Source organism: Vidua macroura, chromosome 24 (assembly GCF_024509145.1).
Source record: "Vidua macroura isolate BioBank_ID:100142 chromosome 24, ASM2450914v1, whole genome shotgun sequence".
NCBI classification, from domain to species: Eukaryota; Metazoa; Chordata; class Aves; order Passeriformes; family Viduidae; genus Vidua; species Vidua macroura.
The window spans coordinates 7,788,391-7,807,692 of record NC_071594.1 but is presented as its reverse complement, the minus strand read 5'-3'; the positions used below and the strand labels follow the sequence as shown (position 1 = coordinate 7,807,692).

The following is a 19,302-nucleotide window of genomic DNA, read 5'->3' as shown; positions in this document are numbered from 1 at the left end:
AGAGAAGCTCTCAGCAAAGCATCCTCTAGAAATGAATGCACTTTTCTTTAGGATCACTATGAGCTATTCAGCCTTTGCTGGCCACAACAGGCTTTCAGCTCTCCTCCAAAGCCATCATTGCACAAGTTGGTTGGGACTGGCCAGGGCAGAGTCCCCAGACCCTTTACCTCAGATTCAGCAGCATGAGAAGCACTCCCAGAGTCTCCCTTTGCTGCTGAGTGAAAAGATCTTTTGCAGAGATTAAAATGAATTTATTATTTCACAGTCTGGTATTTACATTACATCTGGAGAGGGTATTACATACCCCATTACAAAAGCGTCGCAATAATGAGTCCTGTGGTGGAAGCCAGGGCAGGAGGCAGGTGGCAGCAAACACGCCAGTGACCCCCTCACTACCATGGTCCTCACACCATCTCCAGCCCCTCCTGCACCAGCACATCCCCTGCAGGGTCCCAGAGCAGTCACAGAGCAGGGCTGGAAGTGTTGGTCCCACAGCCCCAGGGTCCCAAGCACCTCTGACATCGGGGGCACAGAGCTCACATTCTCCCCCACCCTGAGCTGCTGCACCACAGGAAATGGTGTGTCCTGGAGAAGGTCATGAGCTCAGGGCCAGGAGGTGGTACATTTTTCTTTATTTTGGATTACGACAACAAAATCTAGCTTGGTCTGAGGCTCTGTCTGATGCCCCAGACACCCCAGAGCTGCAGACAGAGAGATCGCCTCACAGAAGTCTGAAATTCAATTGCAAACACAAGCAGAAACTCAGTGCCTGGGATTTGCATGGTGGAAAACATTAAAACTGCAACCTGATTAATGCAATTACTGAGGAAGGAGAAACCAGCAGCATGCACCATGGGGACATCTCACCATCCCTGGGAGCCAACAGGGTGTCAGACAACCCTCTGACTATGCTGCCACGTCTGCTGTATGTGGTCATAGCAGGAAGGCAGTGGGGCAGGGAAAGCCCAGTCTCCGAGGGCAGAGCAGCCCCCAGTGACTCAGGATCAGGCTGGAGCTCAGCAGCTGCTCCTAAGAACCCCAGGGCCAGGAGCCACATGGGGAAGGGTTTCACATAACCACTGACTTCCCGATTCCTGACTGCAACTTGGATTCAGCATCTTGGGAGATAGGGAAAGGCAACTCACAGCAAGGATTTCAGCTATTCAGATTAAAGCCCATTGTGGGGGCCTGCTGCCTGTTGGTCTCTGCATTGTCAACTCTTACATAGTGGGAATATTTTATTTAAGAGGATTAGAAAATGAGCCCATTTCTTGGTTGGTGAATGTGTCCACAGAAAAGGAGGAAACCGTGGAGTGACGGGATTCTGGCAGCTGCACTGGGATCCCTGCCTGCAGCCTCCAGGGAAGCTGGGGCGCAGCGGATGCTCTGATCCAGCAGCTGTCACAGTCCTGCTGACAGGTGCAGCATGGTGGCCCTGGAGCAACCCACCTCTGCAGGCACTGGGCCACATCCTGCTGCTCACAGGAGCACCAGGACCCATGGCAAGGCTGCTCAGCCAGTGCCACGCTGCACGGAGGCTATCGAGTGACCTGTGGAGAAGAGGAGAAATTATCCAATGCATCCAGCTGATTCCCCATCCATGAATTATCAGCAAACAGCCTCAAGAGGTGCAAATAAGATTGGCTCTTTACTTTCATTTAATGGAGTGGCCATTCCAAATGGCACCTTAAGGATGGTTTGTGATTTTTGTGCTCTGGCTGCAGCTCCCACTGAGGTCTGTCTGCACAGTGGACTGAGATGCAAATCCAGCCCTTTGGCACCATTTTGAAGTCACTAAAGTCATCCAAAGTTACTAGAAGTCCTTTTGAAAACACAGATCTGTGTTCCCAAACTGCCACCTCCCTAAGGAGGGCATGGCACCCAAAAGGAGGTTGGCCATGGAGGGATCTGCTGAATGAGGCAGAAGAGCAGAAGCTCCTAAGTCCTACTCCCATTCCAGATGGGAATGGTCCCAGTGAGAATTCAAGACAGCAAAGCCAGAGCAGAGGCTTTGTGCTAAGTTAGTTGCTGGAGGAAACCAACCAAACAACACTAAAAGGGGAAAAAGACAATGTAATGCTGTAGTTACTGATCAGTGATAGATGCTCAGGGCTGGAGGAACCTTTTTGGATGTCCATAAAAACACTTCAGCATGAAAGTGCTTTCTGTGCACAAAAGTAATAGCAGCAATGAAAAAAATCCTGACATTGCTTAATATGATAATTTTATGGTGGGGGATGTGGGGCGAGGAAAACGAAAGCATAAGGAATAATTACACTCAACAGTATGAACAATGATTACAAAATTATGCAACTGATTAACCATGGCATATATGTAATTACTAATGAGTTTGATAAAATTTTAATTACACCTTGTTCTTTGGGGCATTCAGCAAGCCATGAAAATAATAATCGTGTAGTGCTCTGTCACAAATGATTGCCTCAGACGGGGAACAGGGAGAGATTTGGGGCTGTGCCACTGGGCTGGGGAGGGCAACCTGCGGCCCCGGAGCAGGGGGCGGTGCTGGGGAGCAACCTGGACACCCTGGGAGCCCTGGGATGTTACACAGACACACCTAGGATGTCTGCTCAGGGGTTGAGCCATCCAACACCAAACCTTCCAGCAAGAATGATCAATGGGAAAAGCTCTGGGATCCACTCAGGGCTGTGGTATGCCTGCCAGCCCCTCCAGCACCAGTGACAAGTGCACAGCCCAGCCCCTCTACTCTGCTTTGGTGAGTCCTTATCAGTGTGTGCCCTGACAGAGCTGGAGCTCTCTCCTTCCCCACAGAACTGTGGGTGCTCTCCTGAATTTTGCTTGCTCCAGGCTGGGGAAGGCACACCTGGGTTCCCCCCATCACCTGACAGGGACGTACCTTGGTCGTTTTCACTTTGTTGCCACTGCTGCAGCTCCATCCCGAGAGGTCAGGCAGCACTTTGCATTCCTCCCCATCGAGACACGGCTCCATCTGGCACCACCACTTCTGCAGCACGATGGAGGCTGGGGGAGAGGAGGGGATGAGTGGCCAGGCTGCAGCACAGGCTGTGGAGGAGCAGCTCTGCCCACCTTTCAGTGACACCAGGAGATACAGCCCCTCTCTCCAGCACAGCTCACAGCTCAGCCCTGGACAAGGAGCTGCTCGTCACCTTCCTGGCCTCACCTGACCCAGCTGCTCTACCTGCCTCAGAACACCCTGTTTTCTTTCACTACCCAAGGGAAAAAAAACCCAATGTCCTTGCTCCCAGGGAGAGCAGTGCTGTTCAAGAACCTGTTTCAGGCTCCACTTACAGAGCAAAGGGATTGTCTCCTACCACTCTGCTCTAACAGAATCTTATGATTCATGGCTCCAGTTTGGGCAGCCAGAGTGGGCTCTCTTATATTTGGGAACAATATGACCTGAGCAGCTAGGGACAACAAGAGCCTTCCCTGATAATTTATTCTGGCATTACTTGGTGTTGCACAGAACTGCAGTCACAGGGCACTGGCAGTCAAACAAATCCATGTGGCAGGGGCTGGCAGTGCTCCTGATGGCTCTTTGGTCATGGAACATGATGGCATTCAATAAAACATACAGTTTGTATGCTTGCTGCTCCTCACAGGCAAAAGTGCTGCGGGGCTGGAATCATATCCCTGCTTCCAGCTGTGGCAGCTGGGTGAGGAGATGTGCAGGAATCGGTGCTGCAGACCTGACCCCAGCACAGTGATGTTGGAGCCCCAGTAACTCCCCCACAGCACATAGCCCAGGGCTGCACAGAGTGGAGTATCACAGCCACACCAACTGAGTGAGTGTCCAGTGAGAGAGTTTCCCCAGAATGTGCCCCCTTTCCCACTGCTCTGCTGCAGGATCCCAGGGCAGGTTAATGCCAGGAACATGGAAAGCCCACACCTGTTTAACCCATGAAGATGAGGTCAGGGATTGAAAAGGAAGGGGCTGCACCATGGGGTACTCACCGTCCACGCAGGAGGGAGCTGCCCGTGTTGTCCCTGCCACCTGCCCTGGGAAACAGGAGCATTTCACCGTCTGGGAGCGCTCCTCGATCTTGTTCTTATTGCAGCACCGGTGAGCTGCGATGACTTCGCATGTGCCTGGCTCTACGTGCACTGGAGGAGAAACAGCCACTGTGAGACCTCAGAGAGCTCAGGCCATTTCCTGCCCACTGCCCTGGGCAACACTGCTGGTGGGAGCTGTGACCAAGGCACCAGGAGAGCCCAGTATGTGCAGCGCTGTCCTGGCCTCTGGAATCACCCCTGGGGCTGCTGGTGACATACAGATGTCTGGGCACAGCATCTTCCCAGCTCACCTGTAAGGAAAAGTGGTGTTTCCTGCTCCACACCTCTTATATCTGAGCTCTTACTTCTAATTGCCCCCACACCCATAGTACCCTCCAAAATTTATCCCCTCTTGCCAGGGCCAAGCCAAGAGCTTTATTGAAACTAATGAGCACATTAGCTAATTGCAGCTGATAATGAGATGCACTTTACTACAAGAGGGGATGGTGCATTGTGCTGCTTTTGGCTTCAAGCAGAGCACCATCACTTCCGACCACAGCTACAATCAGTGGCTCCACCTCACCATCACCCACCCTCTGCATGGAGAAGGAAGGATCAGGATGGTGTTTCCACCCTGCAGTGGCAGAGAAATGTCACGGTGTTCATCAGCAATTCAAGCTGCTCTGCTGCTCCCCCTCCCAGTGCCATTAAAATATTAAGGAAAATAGAAAACTACTGTGTTGGCTGATCACCTCTGGGATCAGAGTTTAGAGCTGGTCAGCATCTCAAATCAGTGCTTCAGCTGGGTAATGGCCCACACAAGCACAATACAAATCAGCCACAAAGGGCTGAGAGACTTCATTCCCACGACCCCAGAGATCCCTGCAGGTCCTGCCTAATGAGCACTGGAGGAGCAGTGCAGAGCCACACATGGGCATGTCCTGGGTCCTGTGGGTCACCAGGAACAGGCTTTTATTCCCTAGCAAACAGGAGCCAAGCTGGGTAGAGGACAAGGAAGCTGCATTCCTGCAGTGTGGCATCCCAAAATGTACGCAGGTAGGCGGGCATCAGGGCATTCCTGGTTGCTCCATGCCCTTGGCACAGGACACCTCCCACATTCCGGAGTGCCCCCAGGAGCTGCCACCAGAGGAAAGGCTTGGAAGGAGGTACAAGCAGGACATGCAGAGCTGTGTGGAATGATGGCTGCTGCTGCTGCTGCAGGAACCTGTGAGCACGAGCCCCCACTCAGCCCTCTCCCAGCACGTGAGGCTCCAGCAATTGCTCGGACCCACCCTGCATTTGCCTCATCCTGCCCTTGCTGTCCCCGCTCCCAGCTCTGCCTGAGCCCTGGGCACTGCTGGAGCGTCCTGCTGGGGATGCCATCCCCCCCAGTGACACAATGTCAGGGGGACCAGGGCAGCTGACCTGTGTCACGACGAGTGCCCCTGCAGACCTTGTCGGGTCCCCACACTCACCGACAAACACTGCCCAGCTTTTGGAACGCGGCCACTTCGCCTCTCCAAGGAAAGCTGAGGGAAATGGGATCTCTCCCCCACCGCTGGGGGAAATCCCTTTGCCTCGCAGACATTCTTTTCACATCCCTGCTCGGAAATGCTCATCTAAGTGTAAACGCCTGGCTTGTGGCAACTGGGCATGGCTCTGCCAGCTTCCAGTCAAAGCACTCCCTGCCCTTCTGTTCCCACTGTGTCCGAGCACTGGATGGGAGACAAAGAGCAGGATGTGAGGAGCTGCTCCAGGACACATCCCTCTGCCCGGCACCACCGCACAGGCAGGACAGGTTATGCAATCACCATGTCTTTAATTTACTTCATTTACTGCTATTTCATGGTCATTTTCTTTTAATGAACCCTTACTTTCATTTCTGTCCATAATAATCACACAATTATTATATGGAATATTTTGCAATAATCTCTCTGGCCACAAATTTTATCTTCTCTTTCAAATGTCATAGTAATTCAGCTTTAATAATGAATTCCATTCTTTATGTATACAGAAATGGTAGACTTCGGTGAAAGTTAAAAGGAAAGCAACTCTTTGCAGAACAAACATGACTGTTTTTCCCTTTCTTTATGCTTCATGGGATTTTTCAAATAATCTGAGGAAGAAGTAGAGATCCTTGCCTTTGGCTGCCTATGAGCCCACATTCCTATCCCACAAGGAGTCACTCTTTCACCCGATGCACCTCACCAGGGAATTTTATACCCTCAAGTCTCAGTGTTCACAGGTAGTTACAGGTTTGATTCATTTTCAGAAAAGCTTCATTAGCAGAGCTCTTCCCGGGAGGGCTGCCCAGGCAACCCCTCCGCTCCCTTGCAGTCCTGCTTTCCGGCTGCTCATTTTCAGCTAATTTTAAAAGGTTCAGCCGAGGGAGAGCCAGGCAGAACTGAGAAATCGGTCATTACAACCATGCAATAGCAGTTTGCTAACGTGTCAAAGCCCTTTTAATTTGCTCGGAAAGGTGCAGCTCAGAGATAAAGAGAAATTTGACTCCCTCTGCCTTACTGCAGCTAGCTGAGTGTGGGGCACTGCGGTGCTGGACCTGCAGCCTCAGAGTCCTTGCCCAGGAAAAGCTGCCTGTGTGGGGCAGGTACCCCATTGCCCTGGCACAGCCCCACAGCCCCTGGCACAACCCAACAGTCCCCTTGGGGCACACACAGCCTCACAGCCAGGGCCCTACTGATGGCAGAGCTGAAGAAGCAGCACGCAGCCCCAGGACCCATCCTGCTCTCAGGCCACAAAATACTTCCATTTGCCTGAAGGTCTTAGAACTGTAGAATCAGAGACTGGTTAGGGTTGAAAAGGAGCTTAACAATCATCTTATTCCACGCCCTGCCATGGGCAGGGACACCTTCCACTCGACAAATTTACTCCAAGCCCCATCCAGCCTGGCCTTGAACACCTCCAGGAATGCATTCAAGGACAGTCTGTGCCAGGGCCTCACCACCCTCACAAGGAAGAATTTCTTCTGAACACCTAACCAAAACTTGTCTCCTTCCAGTTTAAAACCATTCCCCATTGCATTGTCTTCTGACCATCTGGCACCCTGCCCTAGGACATGATGCCACTGGAAATTTGCCCCCTCCGAGTACCAGCCCCAGCCCTGGCAGCAGGACACAGTGCATCCCCTTCCCAGGCCCTGGCATTTGAGCAGAGGTGATGTGCCCATGGGAAGCCGGGTAAGGGCCATCCCAGCTGGCAAAATGCACCTCAGCTCCTACACACCAGATTCACTTGTTTCCCCACCTCTGGCCCGCAGGCAACATGAACCATGCCAGCCCCCAGCATTCACATGAGCACAGGAGCTTGGGGAGATGTAACTGAGAGCAAAGAAACTCTGAGAGCAAAGAAAATCACCATATCTCTGCCTCAGATACGGTGATTCCCAGGATGTCAGCAGGAGACACTGCTGTTTCCTCGCTGCAGAGATGAGCATCACCACACCAAGGGACACCAGCAGGACAGCGGTGTGAGAGGCTCCCTGCCATACCAGAGGCTCCCAGCCATACCAGAGGCTCCCAGCCACACGAGGTTTTCATGTCCCATGCCTGGGAAGTGTGAGCAGAGGGGCTGAGCCCACGTGCAGTGCAAGCAACGGGCTCCAGAGCTCCCTGCAGCTGCTTCTCCTTTTGCTGAGCAGCAGGAAACTTGGAATAAAATACATATCAGATGGATGGTGTGTTTAACACCGACAGCAGGAAACCTCCCAAGAGCCTGGGATAAGTTCCAGAGCTTCTGGCATGCTTCTCCCTCCCATTTAACTGGTATTTCCCCACTGGAACCCTTTTCTAAAAGACACAGCTTATCTCGTGGAACCATGAAGAATTGTAAGAGCAAACGGCTTTTGGATTCTGCATGCAAAAATAAAATAAAAATGCTGTCCTACTCTGATTGACCTTTAAATGAGCAGCAGAACATGGGATTTTTATGGCATAACCTGAAATGACACATTGTGAGTGTCTCAGGGAGCGTGGGCACCACTCCACATGTTCAGTGTAAAATACTGCTTGCTGGTGGAGAGCTACAAAATGAAGAGAAGTTGGATGCATGTTAGTGCCAGGTAATGCCCAGAGAACCTCACTTCCCAAAAGAAAAAATCCCAGCTGACTTAAATGTCTTTTTACTTCTGCTTCAGGTTGAGTGATGAGCATAAAGGCAAAGACAGCCCTTTGATTATCAGCTTTAGAAGGTGCTGGGACCACCTTTGTGGGAGTTGGATCCAGACATTCCAGCCTTGTTCATCATGAAGACCTCACTATGTTACACAGGGGATTAAACTTCTGATGAATCATTCTTCACCAAGGAGTCTCCTATTCTGTTTCCAAATGACTGTGCTTGATTCATGTGGCTCTTTGAATCCAACCACATTCTGCAGGAAGCAGTGCTTTGCTTGGACAAAGCAGCATCTCCATGTGCTGGGTGGGCACAAGGGATCTCAGGCACATGGTCTGATTTGTGTGCAGGGCCAGGAGCTGGACTTAATGATCCTTGTGGACCTCTTCCAACCTGAGATATTCTATAATTCGATTATCAGACCTGGTTGCCACAGTCAGATGTGTCCCTGGACAGCAAACAGAGGGTTTGCATGTGGACTGTCTCTTCAAGAAATGTTTACATTTGAGGTCACAATTAAAGACCTTCCTCTGCTATTGATCATTTTTAGGTGGTTCTACCTGTGAATAAACACAATTCTTTAATGGGATGAAAGCTCTGGATGTATCTGTCCCTCAGCATCTCTGACTCTGGGGGTCTCAGGCATCAGTGACAGTTATCCCTGTTCAACTCCACACAGAAACAGAACTGCAGCTTCCTTGGACACAAATGTCACTGCCACTAAGAATGCAGCATTATGAAAGCAGCATTATTATGCAGCATTATGTTTCAAACATAACCTTCACTGAAAACTGTCCCAAATGCAGCAACAACAGGGCAGACAACAGGAGAGTAAAGTCCATGAACTCAGCAAGTACACAAAGAATTCTTGTTTTGAGACCATGGAAACCCAGCCCAAGAGATGAGGCAGTCACAGGAAGTTCTTACAATATCCGGAAAGCAGGATGGGCAGAGAGAAACTCTGTTCACAAAGACATAGAGCAGGGTCAAACTTTTAAGTGTTTGCTCCTGGTCTGCCCTCTTTTCTGTGGATCAAATTTTCCTGAATAAAAACCACACCATTTGGTCTGCCATGGATAAGTCTGTGAGAGCAAAAAAACCCTGACTCAGGCCCTGCTGGCACATGAATCCACGAGCCTGGCTGCTCATGGACAAGTGAGACTTATACATAATTCACACCTACCAGTACACCTGGGCATCTGCACTTCAAACCTCAGTGATTGCTGCTTTATTAATCCCAGGTATGACTCTTCCCCAAAGAAGCAGCTCCCTACAAAGTGATACCATGGAGGAGCACGGCTCTCTGGCACTGGGATTGGGCAGGTTGACTGAGTACTTAAGCTGCCAACAGTGCCCATATCCCGGGTAGACCTGATTCTGTGCTGAAAAGTCATCCCAGAAAAAAAGTGAAGAGATTTCTCCCAGTTAGAATCACAGAACGGTTTAGGTTGGAAAGAAGCTTAAAGCTCATCTTGCTCCACTCCCTGCCCTTACCAGGCCCACCTTCCACTAGACCAGGTTGCTCAGAGCCCTGGCCAACCTGATGGGATACCCAGGGTGAGGAGAAGGGAAAGGCAGGTAGCTGCTGACTGGTTGGGTGAGGGAGTCACTCCGGAAGATGTGTTTTGGTTTTAAGCAATGCGGGTGGGGATTACAGGATTAGAACTGCTTTAACTCTCAGGGAAAAATGACAGAAATAGGACAGGGTTAGGTGTGGGGTCAATCAAGAGTGTGAATGGTTTCAAATTAACCCATAAGTGCCCCTTCCAAGCAGAGGCATATGAAGCATACAGCAGGTGCCCTGGGATCCAAGTGTTCACCTGTGCAGCCAGGTGCACAGCTCTGCCAGTAACTTCAGTAGCTCCAGTACCACCAGCAACACCAGTACCACCAGCAACACCAGTACCACCAGCAACACCAGCACCCACCTCCCCATATGTCCTCCCGCCATGCTCCAAGGAGCCCCCAGCCCTGGACCACCAGGTTCCCCCACTGGCCCATCAGGCTCCTGTGTGAGGGAGGATGGGCACAAAGGGCTGAGCATAACTTCTCAGGTGCTTCTCTTCTCCAGACACAAACTTCAATCATGGGTTCACATAACCCCTCCAAAAAATCACATCCATGCCACAAAGCAGCATTCCAATGCTCAGAGAGGAAATTTCAAATTCACAGCTGGGAATAACAAATGAACATCTCAGAGCCACAATGATGTTTTCCACCAAGACTTTCAGTTCTACATTACTTTACACTTGTTCCATCTTCCTGGATGATCTTTGCAACCAGGGCAAAACAAATTGTTATTTCTAATAGGTGGAGAGTGGAGTGAAGAGTGTCCACCACATATCAAGTGGGGCTTGTGATACTCACAGCAACTCGGGTGGAAAGAGTTACATCCACTGCCCACAGAGCAAGAATTACCCCAACAATAGGTTCACATAGATGTATCAGATGTATAGATGGATCATTATATGTGTCTCAGATTCTGCTACAGACATGAAGAAATTCCTTATTTAACTCCTCAGACCATCCCAACTCACAAAGCCACTGGTTTTAAATGCCCCATAATGAGTATTCACAACGTCTAACTCAAGCAGCAGCTCCTATGGCTGCATGCTCCTACCCATCTTGAAGGAGCAGTCCCGGGAGCTTCCTGCACACGTGGACACTCCAAAAACCAATCCAACAGCTGTCACAGTGGCACTGTGTTGTGCCTCTTGGTGTCTGTTTGCTGGATACTGCCCAGACCCCAGAAAAAGGGAAGGACACTGAGCTCCTTGAGGCTGTCAGCATTTGGTCCCCAGAGAGATGCCCGCCTGCTCCTGGTGTGCACCACAGCCTGAAACTGCTCCTCCCCCCACCAAGAGATATGAGACAGAACTTCACCAAGCAGCTCATCCCCATGTAACCCCCACCTCAGGCATCCCATGAAGACCCCAAAGTAGTACCATTATCATGGGGACCCAGATGTTTGCACAAGCATGTGACACATACAGTAGCAAGGATCTTGCTCCCCTACCTGAATGGCTTCTGTGATGATGCGTGGAGGCCAGCGTCAGTCGTCCCCACAGCGTGGTAAGGCAGAGACTGAGCACGAAAACCCATTTGCTCAGGCTCTGTATATCTCTCTCACTCATTCTACCGAAAACAAGAAGAGATATGTGGAGGAAGAGGAACTGCAGAGGGCTGGGAGGTGCAGATCTACTCACCAATGCTCCTGCACGCAGTGGTATGACTCCTGAACGTTGTGAGGACTGGGGTGTCTGGCTGTGGGGACATGGCCCTGGGAGATGAAGGGATTCACCCACCACCCTCAGATGACCTCAGACTTCAGCAGCAGCATAGGCCATCTCAGCAGGACAGAAAGAGATCCCACCAGCAGTAGTACAGGTGAATGATGGTTACCTTTTACTGGTGATTCACGGTCACATCTGTGCATCTGCCAGCCTCAGGTGGGTCAGGTCTTTGCAAGGAGCAGACATCAGCACATCTGAAAGGAGAAAGAACAACATGGGCAGTGATACCTGCCATCAGTGCGAGCCACTGTGTCTCTGGGAGTGGCTGGGGACACCTGGGAGTTTCACCAACCCCACTTCAGGACACACACTCTCAGGTGCCTGTGTCCATAGCACCACTGAAATTTCTCCAAGAGCTCAGCCCATAACCCTGCTCACCCCTTTGAACAACAGGACCTGCAGAGCTGCTCCTGATTTTTACTGAGAGCTGAGAGCACAAAATCAGGTCCTTTATAGTAGGTTATTAAAGCAGATGACAAACACTGCATGCACAGCCACTGTGTGTGGGAAGAGCCAGAGTAGATCAGCAGCAAGTCATTTCAGGTTTTGCCTTTACTGTGCGTGGTTATGTGCTGTTATTGTCCTTGTGTCACTGAGGTCCCTTGCAGTGATGCCCGAGGCTTGGCATTTGTAAACCACTTGCTGACAAACAGGAGGATGGGCTGATCCCGCTGGATGTCCCGGGGCCAGCACCCCACAGGAAGCCGAGGAACGGGGCAGCTGATTGCCAGTGGGATGCACCGAGCCCATGGCAGTGCCAGGACCTGCAGTCCGCTCTCTCAGTGCGTCACCTTCTTCTGGGGCTGCTCCTCCTTCCAGCACAGACGCCAAATTCATGCAACCATACACCCAAAACTGCATCGGCCACCCCTGGACACACCGAGAATCTCTCTTGGCACCACACTTGCACCACTCCCACTCCATGCAGCACTTACTGGGAAGAAGCCAAGTTTTACATCATCTAAAGCCCCTAGGGAAAAATGTAAGTCCCAAAGGGTTTTGTATTTTACTGCTGAGTTCTTTAAATATGTTCTCTTCACTATTTACAGCCACAGCCCTTCAGATGGGAACAGCTCCGGCGCTCCGCAGGCAGTGGCACCAGCAGTGGTGTCACTGCTTGGCACCTGCCAAGTGATGTGGTGACCTCCCAGCCTCCATTATCACCTGCTGGGGTCTAACCAGGTCCAGCAAACAACTATGTCCCCCATAAAATGCTAGTGCTGGATCATAACTTACTAACAAGACACCACAAAGACAAGTGGTGGTGACACTGAGGCTGGAGAGTGCTGCCAGGGCCAGCAGCAGGTGCCAGGGGTACCTTGCCCTGCACCAACATTGCACAGTCCTCTCCACAAGCAGTGCACAATTCCAGCAGTGCACTGGACAAACCCACACCTCTCAGAGAAGAAATCTTCAATTTTCAGCCATGTTTGAAATTTGTATCTGCTCTGGACCATGAGACAGTGAAACCACAGACTCCTCTAATGAAGAGCCAGGACACAATATGCTGACATTTTTAATCAAAATGAAGTGATTTGAAGAGGTAAAAAGGACATTTCTTATTTGGAAGCATTTAAAAATGAATTTTCCTGTTTTAAACTGGCATTTCAAAATGAAAAATGCTTCGTTCCGAATTGGTGATTTAAAGTGAATTTTGCACTTTGATTCTCCCATCTGGAAGACAAAAATCAGAAAATGTCATCAAAAGTGTTGACATTTGCGCAGGAAGAAACCAAAGGTATATTGACAAAACCACATATTTTATGCTAAAAAAGAATTTAGAGGTAAGGAAATACTTCTAATTAGTGCTGTGGGATGGTCAGCTTGGCCAGGAGCAGACTGAAGAGTGGCTGGCAGCATCCCACTTGCTGTCCTGACTCCATCCCTGCCCAGTGGGTAATGAGGGGCTGCTCCTGCTCCAGCCCCTCCATTGCCAGAAAGAATCCAGTATGGCTCAATGTGCAAGAAAACCATTGCTCCTCGAGGTGATGTGGTGGGACTGTAAGACTCTCTCCTGTAAACCCATATTCAGGTGATCTCTGATGTTCTGGCAGAAAATGCTCTGCATGAGGCTTCTCAGAGGAGGATCATACAACAGCTGGTACTGCTGGAGTCCCTTTGGAGACGTGACAGCCCATTGTGTAAATACTGATGTCAGCTTAAAGCATGCACTATTTGCTCAATGACAAAGCAAACAGCTCTCTCAGACCTGCTCAGTCCTTCACCTGAATCCAGAGGCAGTTCATGCCACAGCACTGCATCCAGCAGGGAGTGGGGCACGTGCCCCACGCCTGGGGCCACCCCTGCACCACGCAGGAGCCGTGTCCCAGCTGGACAAGCACGCAGCTGTCTTGCCCCATGATGGGGCACATCTAGCAGCCCAGATGTGAGGACAGAAGACACAGTGCTAGTGCAATTTTTGCAACGGTGAGTCCCCAGTGCCAACGAACCTCCCATGCGCCTTCCAGCAGAGCAGCCAGGTCCTCATCAGGAGACCCTGGTTTCCTGGCTGCTGCTCCAGCTCCAGCTCCTGCTTCATGCAGGGAGAACAGCCCAGCTCCCAGGCACCAGGCCTGAGCCCCACAGCACACACCAGAGTCCTTCTGGAGGTGCCCATCCCCAGCTCATGCCCATGAGACCCTCCAGGCCATTTGAGTTTCCAGGAGACATTCCTAAACCTCTCAGCTGGACCAAAACCCAAGCACTCCACTGGTCTCTCCATCCCACAGAGGACAGCAACATGCCCCCAGTGCAAAGTATATTTAGCTCAGAAAGGCTGAGCTGTTTGCTATAGCCAAGGAAGCATAAATAAATTACAGTGTTATCAATAATGCAATCCACACTGTCCATGTCACACTCGGAAGGGAAACCACTGAGCTGAGCAGGAGCCATGCTGGTGGCCAGGAGAGCACATGTGGCTCAGAGGAGCAGGAGGACAAGGTGCATCCCAGTGTTCCATGCTGGCAGAGGCACTCAGAGCTCCCACTCATGCCCAAACTCCCATTAGAAAACACAGCTCCACAGAAATTGCTGTTTTGACAGTTATCAACCTCCAGTGTCGTGATATTACAACTACAAATGTTTGGTCTGACTTGAGATTTTTCAGCCTGGAATGTCAGTGAAATGAAGAGTGGTGTTCTGGCATGTCAAAACACTTAATTTTGATTGAAAATCTTGGTATTCTCCATTCTGTTAGGTGCTGTTTGGAATTTTGTAGATTTTTTCACTAACATTTTTAAACTGCTTTTGCCTTTTGGGTCTGAGCTGGGACCTGAAAGAACTGTCAAATTCCTCAGTATCTCAGACTATCAATCTCAGTTGCAACCAGTGTGTCAAGAGATTGTGGTTCCTCTGTGAGGGTCCACGTCCCTCCCTGTAGCCACATGTGGGCATGGACCATCATCCACATGGGAGCTTCATGGAGGTTCTCCATCACAGACACACTAGAGGAACAGCTCCCTGCTGCCCTCCCAGACAACGACCACTCTGCCTGTCACAGGAGCTATGGACGTTTTCCTCCTCCTCCATTAAAGCCAGATGTGGAATTGTGCCCCTCCAGCCAGGGACTGCAGTTTGCTGGAGCACAGCCCAGTGCCCCAGAGTGCTAATGAGGCTAATGAGGCTAATGAGGCAGGGAGAGACCCCCAAGCCTCTCCCTGCAGCAAAAGGGATGGCTGATGAGCAGGAGGAGGAGACTCCTGCTTCCCTGCCTTGGCACCCAGAGCATGGACAAACTCATGACGCCAGAATGGGACTGGCACAGCTCACGCTCTCCTCTGAGCCACTGAGCCTCTATTCATGGTGATGGGGCCATCTGACCCGTGCCCATCCCGTGCCCCTTGAGCCACCCCATGAGGTAGCTGGCTCTCAGTGCCACTGCCCTACTCCAGCCTGGTGTTGGCCAGAGGCAAACCCATCCTGGCTGGAGGAGCTTCAGCAGAGAGGGAGGAAGCAGAGGAAGATTAAAGCCCCCCATCCCATCCTGTCCTTCTCACAGCTTTGGCCACACGGACAGCTTGTGCTGAAGGCAGCAGCAGTTGGGATCTGTGGTTCCTTCCAGAGTAAAGGAGCATCCTTGGCTGCAGAATCTGGGATCTCTCCAGCAGTGCTTTGCCTCCCAGAAAGGCGAGTAGCTTCGCAGTGCTGGCAAAACCGCATCCGTGACGAGCTCACTCCCGGAGCCGGTGGCCGGACCCACCGGGTCCGAATGCCCTCACAGCCCGCAGGGACCGTGGCCGCCGCTGCTGTCGGAGTCACCGGTACCGGGGAGCAGGGCAGAGCCGGCCCCGTTAAAGTCACTGCAGGGGCCCTCCCGAGCCCCGCACCGGCACCGGGGAGCCCCGGCGGGCGAGAGGGGACCGGGACACGCGGGGACCGGGAAGCGACGTACGGCGGCCGGGCGGAGCCGGGAGCGCCGGACCCCGCGGCGGAGCCCTGGACCGGCATCCCGGTGCCGCCTGCGCTCGCTGGCACGCCGATCCCGGCGGCTCCCCGGCCCCGGCTCCCCGGCCCTCGTCAGGACTCAGCGTCCCCTCGGAGCGGCGCCGGGCCGGCGCTCGGCACCGCGGCGGGGGTCGCCCCGGGGGTGCCGTCTCGATCCCCCCCGCCAAACTTTCCGCACGTACCTGCCGGTGGCTTCGGTGCGGGCGGGGCCCGACGCTGCCCATGGCCGGGGGCCGCTCCGCTCCGCCGGGTCAGCGCCGCCTCCGCGGGCCGCAGCCGCCGGGGGCCGCGGGCATCGCCGGGCGGCGGCGGCGGCAGCGCGGGGCTGGGCGGGGGCGGCGGGCGCGGAGCCGAGCGGAGCCCGGCGGACCCGGTGCCGGCGCGAAGGGGCGCAGCGCCGCCTGCTGCTGCCGCCGCCGCCCGGGGACCGGCCCCGCGATCCCGGGCTGGCACCGGAACCGGCTGCTGCCGCCGTCCCGGGACCGGCCCTGCGATGCCGGGCTGGCACCGGCACCGGCTGCGCACCGAGCCGCTCGCCGCCGCCCCCGCCCTCGAGGGCGCTGCCCCGCCCCGGTCAGCCCCGGTGCCCGTCAAGGCTGTCGGGGAGGAGGAACAGGCAGAGAGAATTTACCGGAAAAATTATTTACACACACAACCCCTTTCCCTCCCCCCCGCCCCCGCCCCCCAGAAAACAAAGAGGGGGGTGATGGCCCGCGAGCTCCGAGGGATATGGAATGGTGCGGGGATGGACGGACAGCCAGCCAGACTGATTGCTGGCATTCTCCTCCTCAAAGGATGAGCCTGGTCAGAACTAATTTACCCAAAAACTAATTTTCCCTGCCAAAAAAGGTGTGATGGATCTGCGAGCACAGAGGGGTGCTGGATGGTGTGGGGATGGACAGACAGACAGATGGATCCACTCCTGCAGCCCTCTTCTCCTCAAAACGTGAGCCTGTCTTTGGTGTCAAACCACCAAAACAGCTTTCCTGGAACTGAAATAGCACCACCAGCCTGGATGGGGCTCTGCAGGAGACTCTCCTTGACACAGGGGATTCCAACACCTGGGACCACAACACCAGCCTGGGCCAGTTCCTAAGCCCAAGGCAGCTCCAGGCTTGTCCAGAAAACCTCTCCTGGAGCCCCCAGAGCAGAGCTTTCATGGCTCCTCTCGCAACACGCAGCAACAGACTTTAAAACACCAACAAATAGCAAGAACAAAGGTTGGATTTTCACAATTGTTGCCAGGAATTAGACCTGCAACCTCAGCACAGCTGAGATGAGAGGCTGAAGTTCCATGTACTCATTTTCGTTGCTTTGCTCAAACCTATTTGCACATCGATGAAAGCCTTTGGTTTCTGAGCACAGCTCACTGCTTACTCCTGGACCTTCTAACCCACCGCTCAGCTGGAAGCGTGGAAATATTTCCAAGACTAAGCTGAGTTACAGGTGAACAGCAGCTCTTCAGACAACTCACATGTGGGCAGTTTGCAAATTTCCCAGCCATTTGCTTTCCATGGGATCCCAAAGCCTTTGTGCATGCTCTCTCCCTTCCCCAGAAACCAGCCCTTGGAAAGGGCACTGCTGTGAGTCCCTGCCAAGTGCCACGTTGGGACCACTGGCACCCTCCTCAGGGCACCAAACAGATGGCAAGGCAGATGCCCTGAGGTGACTCACCAGCTCCTGGGGGACCCAAACCCCCCAAAATGCACACAGGTAGCCAGGGGAGAGTACCCCAGGCCTGACAAGAGTAGGTTATTTTGCTATTTTGTCCTAGGAAACTGAGTTCCTTTTCCCCCTTTATAGAGTCAAAATTGCCATATGTTAAATTCCAGTTAGTTAGACTTGGTTACTCAAAAGAAAAAGGAAAAGCTCTACAAGATTAACCCAAACCCCAGTAATAAGATATTAAGAAAATACAAGCATCTCATTCTTCAGATCAGAGGGTTTTAATAATAATGACAAAAATCAATATGAAACTAAATTAAATCTGCTGTTTATATTCATCAGGTAATTTGATCAAGAGCCTGCCAATGCAGGTCTCTAGTGCTGTGATAAGTAAATACAAACATACTACTTTCAGATCACAAAGTTTTAGTGGAATGATCAAGAGCAAATTAAATCAGAGCTATTTTCCACACCAGCCAAATTCCAATTAAATTAGGCCAGATTATTTAATAAGGAAGCCTACAAAACTCTAGCTCTTTATTGATGTAATGATACAGAAATATAAACTTGTTGCTTTCCAGATCACAGCATTTAAATGAAAGGGAAAAATTAAGATTCAGTAAAACTGGTTTAATTTAAATTCAGCTGGAAGTGAACATAGAAATTCCTTCTCATCATCATCCTGACTTCTTATCGAGTGTCCATCAGCAGCCTTCAGCCTTGCTCTCTCCCCTGGCTGTGACTCTTCAAGGAGGCCAGTACTTTACTGGATGAGGGGACCCAAGTTTCCAGTATCCATAACAAGCCAAGTTTGGAAAGGAAAGGAACTGCCCAAGAAAACCCTAGCAACATTTCCTGATGTATCCTTAGTGATAAATCCTGCTCCCATGTAAGAAATCTGTCACATGCCTGAAATCCTTCTGTACCTTCCAGGTGAGCAACCAGCTTTTTTTAACTTTTTCAGGAAGAAAACTCATGGATTGGGGCTTGAGGTACAAAAAGGGTTAGGGGCAAATGGTTATGCAAAGGCAGATGGACATGTCAGAAGACTTCAAATGCTCAATGCAATCAACTTATCTGCAGCTGTTAATGGGCAGAAGGATACAAATTATTTTATTAAAGCTGGAAAAAGCAGAACTCCTGACATTTTATTCCTGGGGAAGATTTATCACACCCTGTTTTCAGTGGATCAGTGAATTAAGATTCAAGTTTATTTATTCCCTTCATCTGATGAGGCCCCAGTGCCTCCAGGCTGTCTCAGCACTGAGTACCTGCCTCCGAGGATTTTGTTCCCTTTTCAAAAGGTTTTGCTGACAACGGGGAATTTCAGTGCAGATTCCCAGCCTGTCAAAACAGCAGTCCAGGGAGATGATCTCTGGGAAGCCTGGGCAATGCTGCAAAAGCAGGGAGAAGTCCTGCTCCCTGCATCCTCCCGAATGTGGGTCTGAACTTCCAAATTGGAAAGTAAGTTCCCCAAAGGCTCCATAAGCGAGTGTTACTGTTATACATTTATTCTTCTTCTGTATTTCTACTGTCAGGTAATACTAAATGAGACCAGGAGGCTCATGAAGACTTTGAGAGCAGAATTGTGAATGAAGACCCCTTGGGAGATATGAAAATTGTATGGAAGGCTTTGAAGCCGCAGAGGGGAAAAGCCAAGTGACCCAAGGAGGTTAATGTGCCCCCTTCCCCCCTCCCCTTTGCAGGAGGGAAAGGGTAAAACCCTCTGAGAATCTGCACCAAATCCAGGTCATCTGCTCTGCAAAACACTGATGTACTC

At 51.6% G+C, this 19,302-nt stretch overlaps 1 protein-coding gene across 5 annotated transcripts; it reads right to left on the bottom strand.

Annotated features, from left to right (window-relative positions):
* Positions 1-615: 615 nt before the first annotated feature.
* On the bottom strand, positions 616-16,154 carry TAFA3 (TAFA chemokine like family member 3). 5 transcript variants are annotated; one of them, XM_053998127.1, is made up of 6 exons: positions 16,040-16,154; positions 11,524-11,608; positions 11,138-11,401; positions 3,952-4,101; positions 2,876-3,000; positions 616-1,550 (listed from the first exon to the last, which is right to left on the bottom strand). In XM_053998127.1, the coding sequence occupies exons 2-6, from the start codon at positions 11,555-11,557 to the stop codon at positions 1,539-1,541; spliced, it is 585 nt and encodes a 194-aa protein (XP_053854102.1). In that variant the 5' UTR covers positions 11,558-11,608; positions 16,040-16,154; the 3' UTR covers positions 616-1,538. The 5 variants fall into 5 exon arrangements, with proteins under 5 accessions (XP_053854102.1, XP_053854106.1, XP_053854103.1 ...); XM_053998131.1 differs by lacking the exon at positions 16,040-16,154 and having other exon boundaries at positions 11,138-11,256; positions 11,328-11,385; positions 11,524-11,569; XM_053998128.1 differs by lacking the exon at positions 16,040-16,154 and having other exon boundaries at positions 11,138-11,256; positions 11,524-11,611.
* Positions 16,155-19,302: the final 3,148 nt, after the last annotated feature.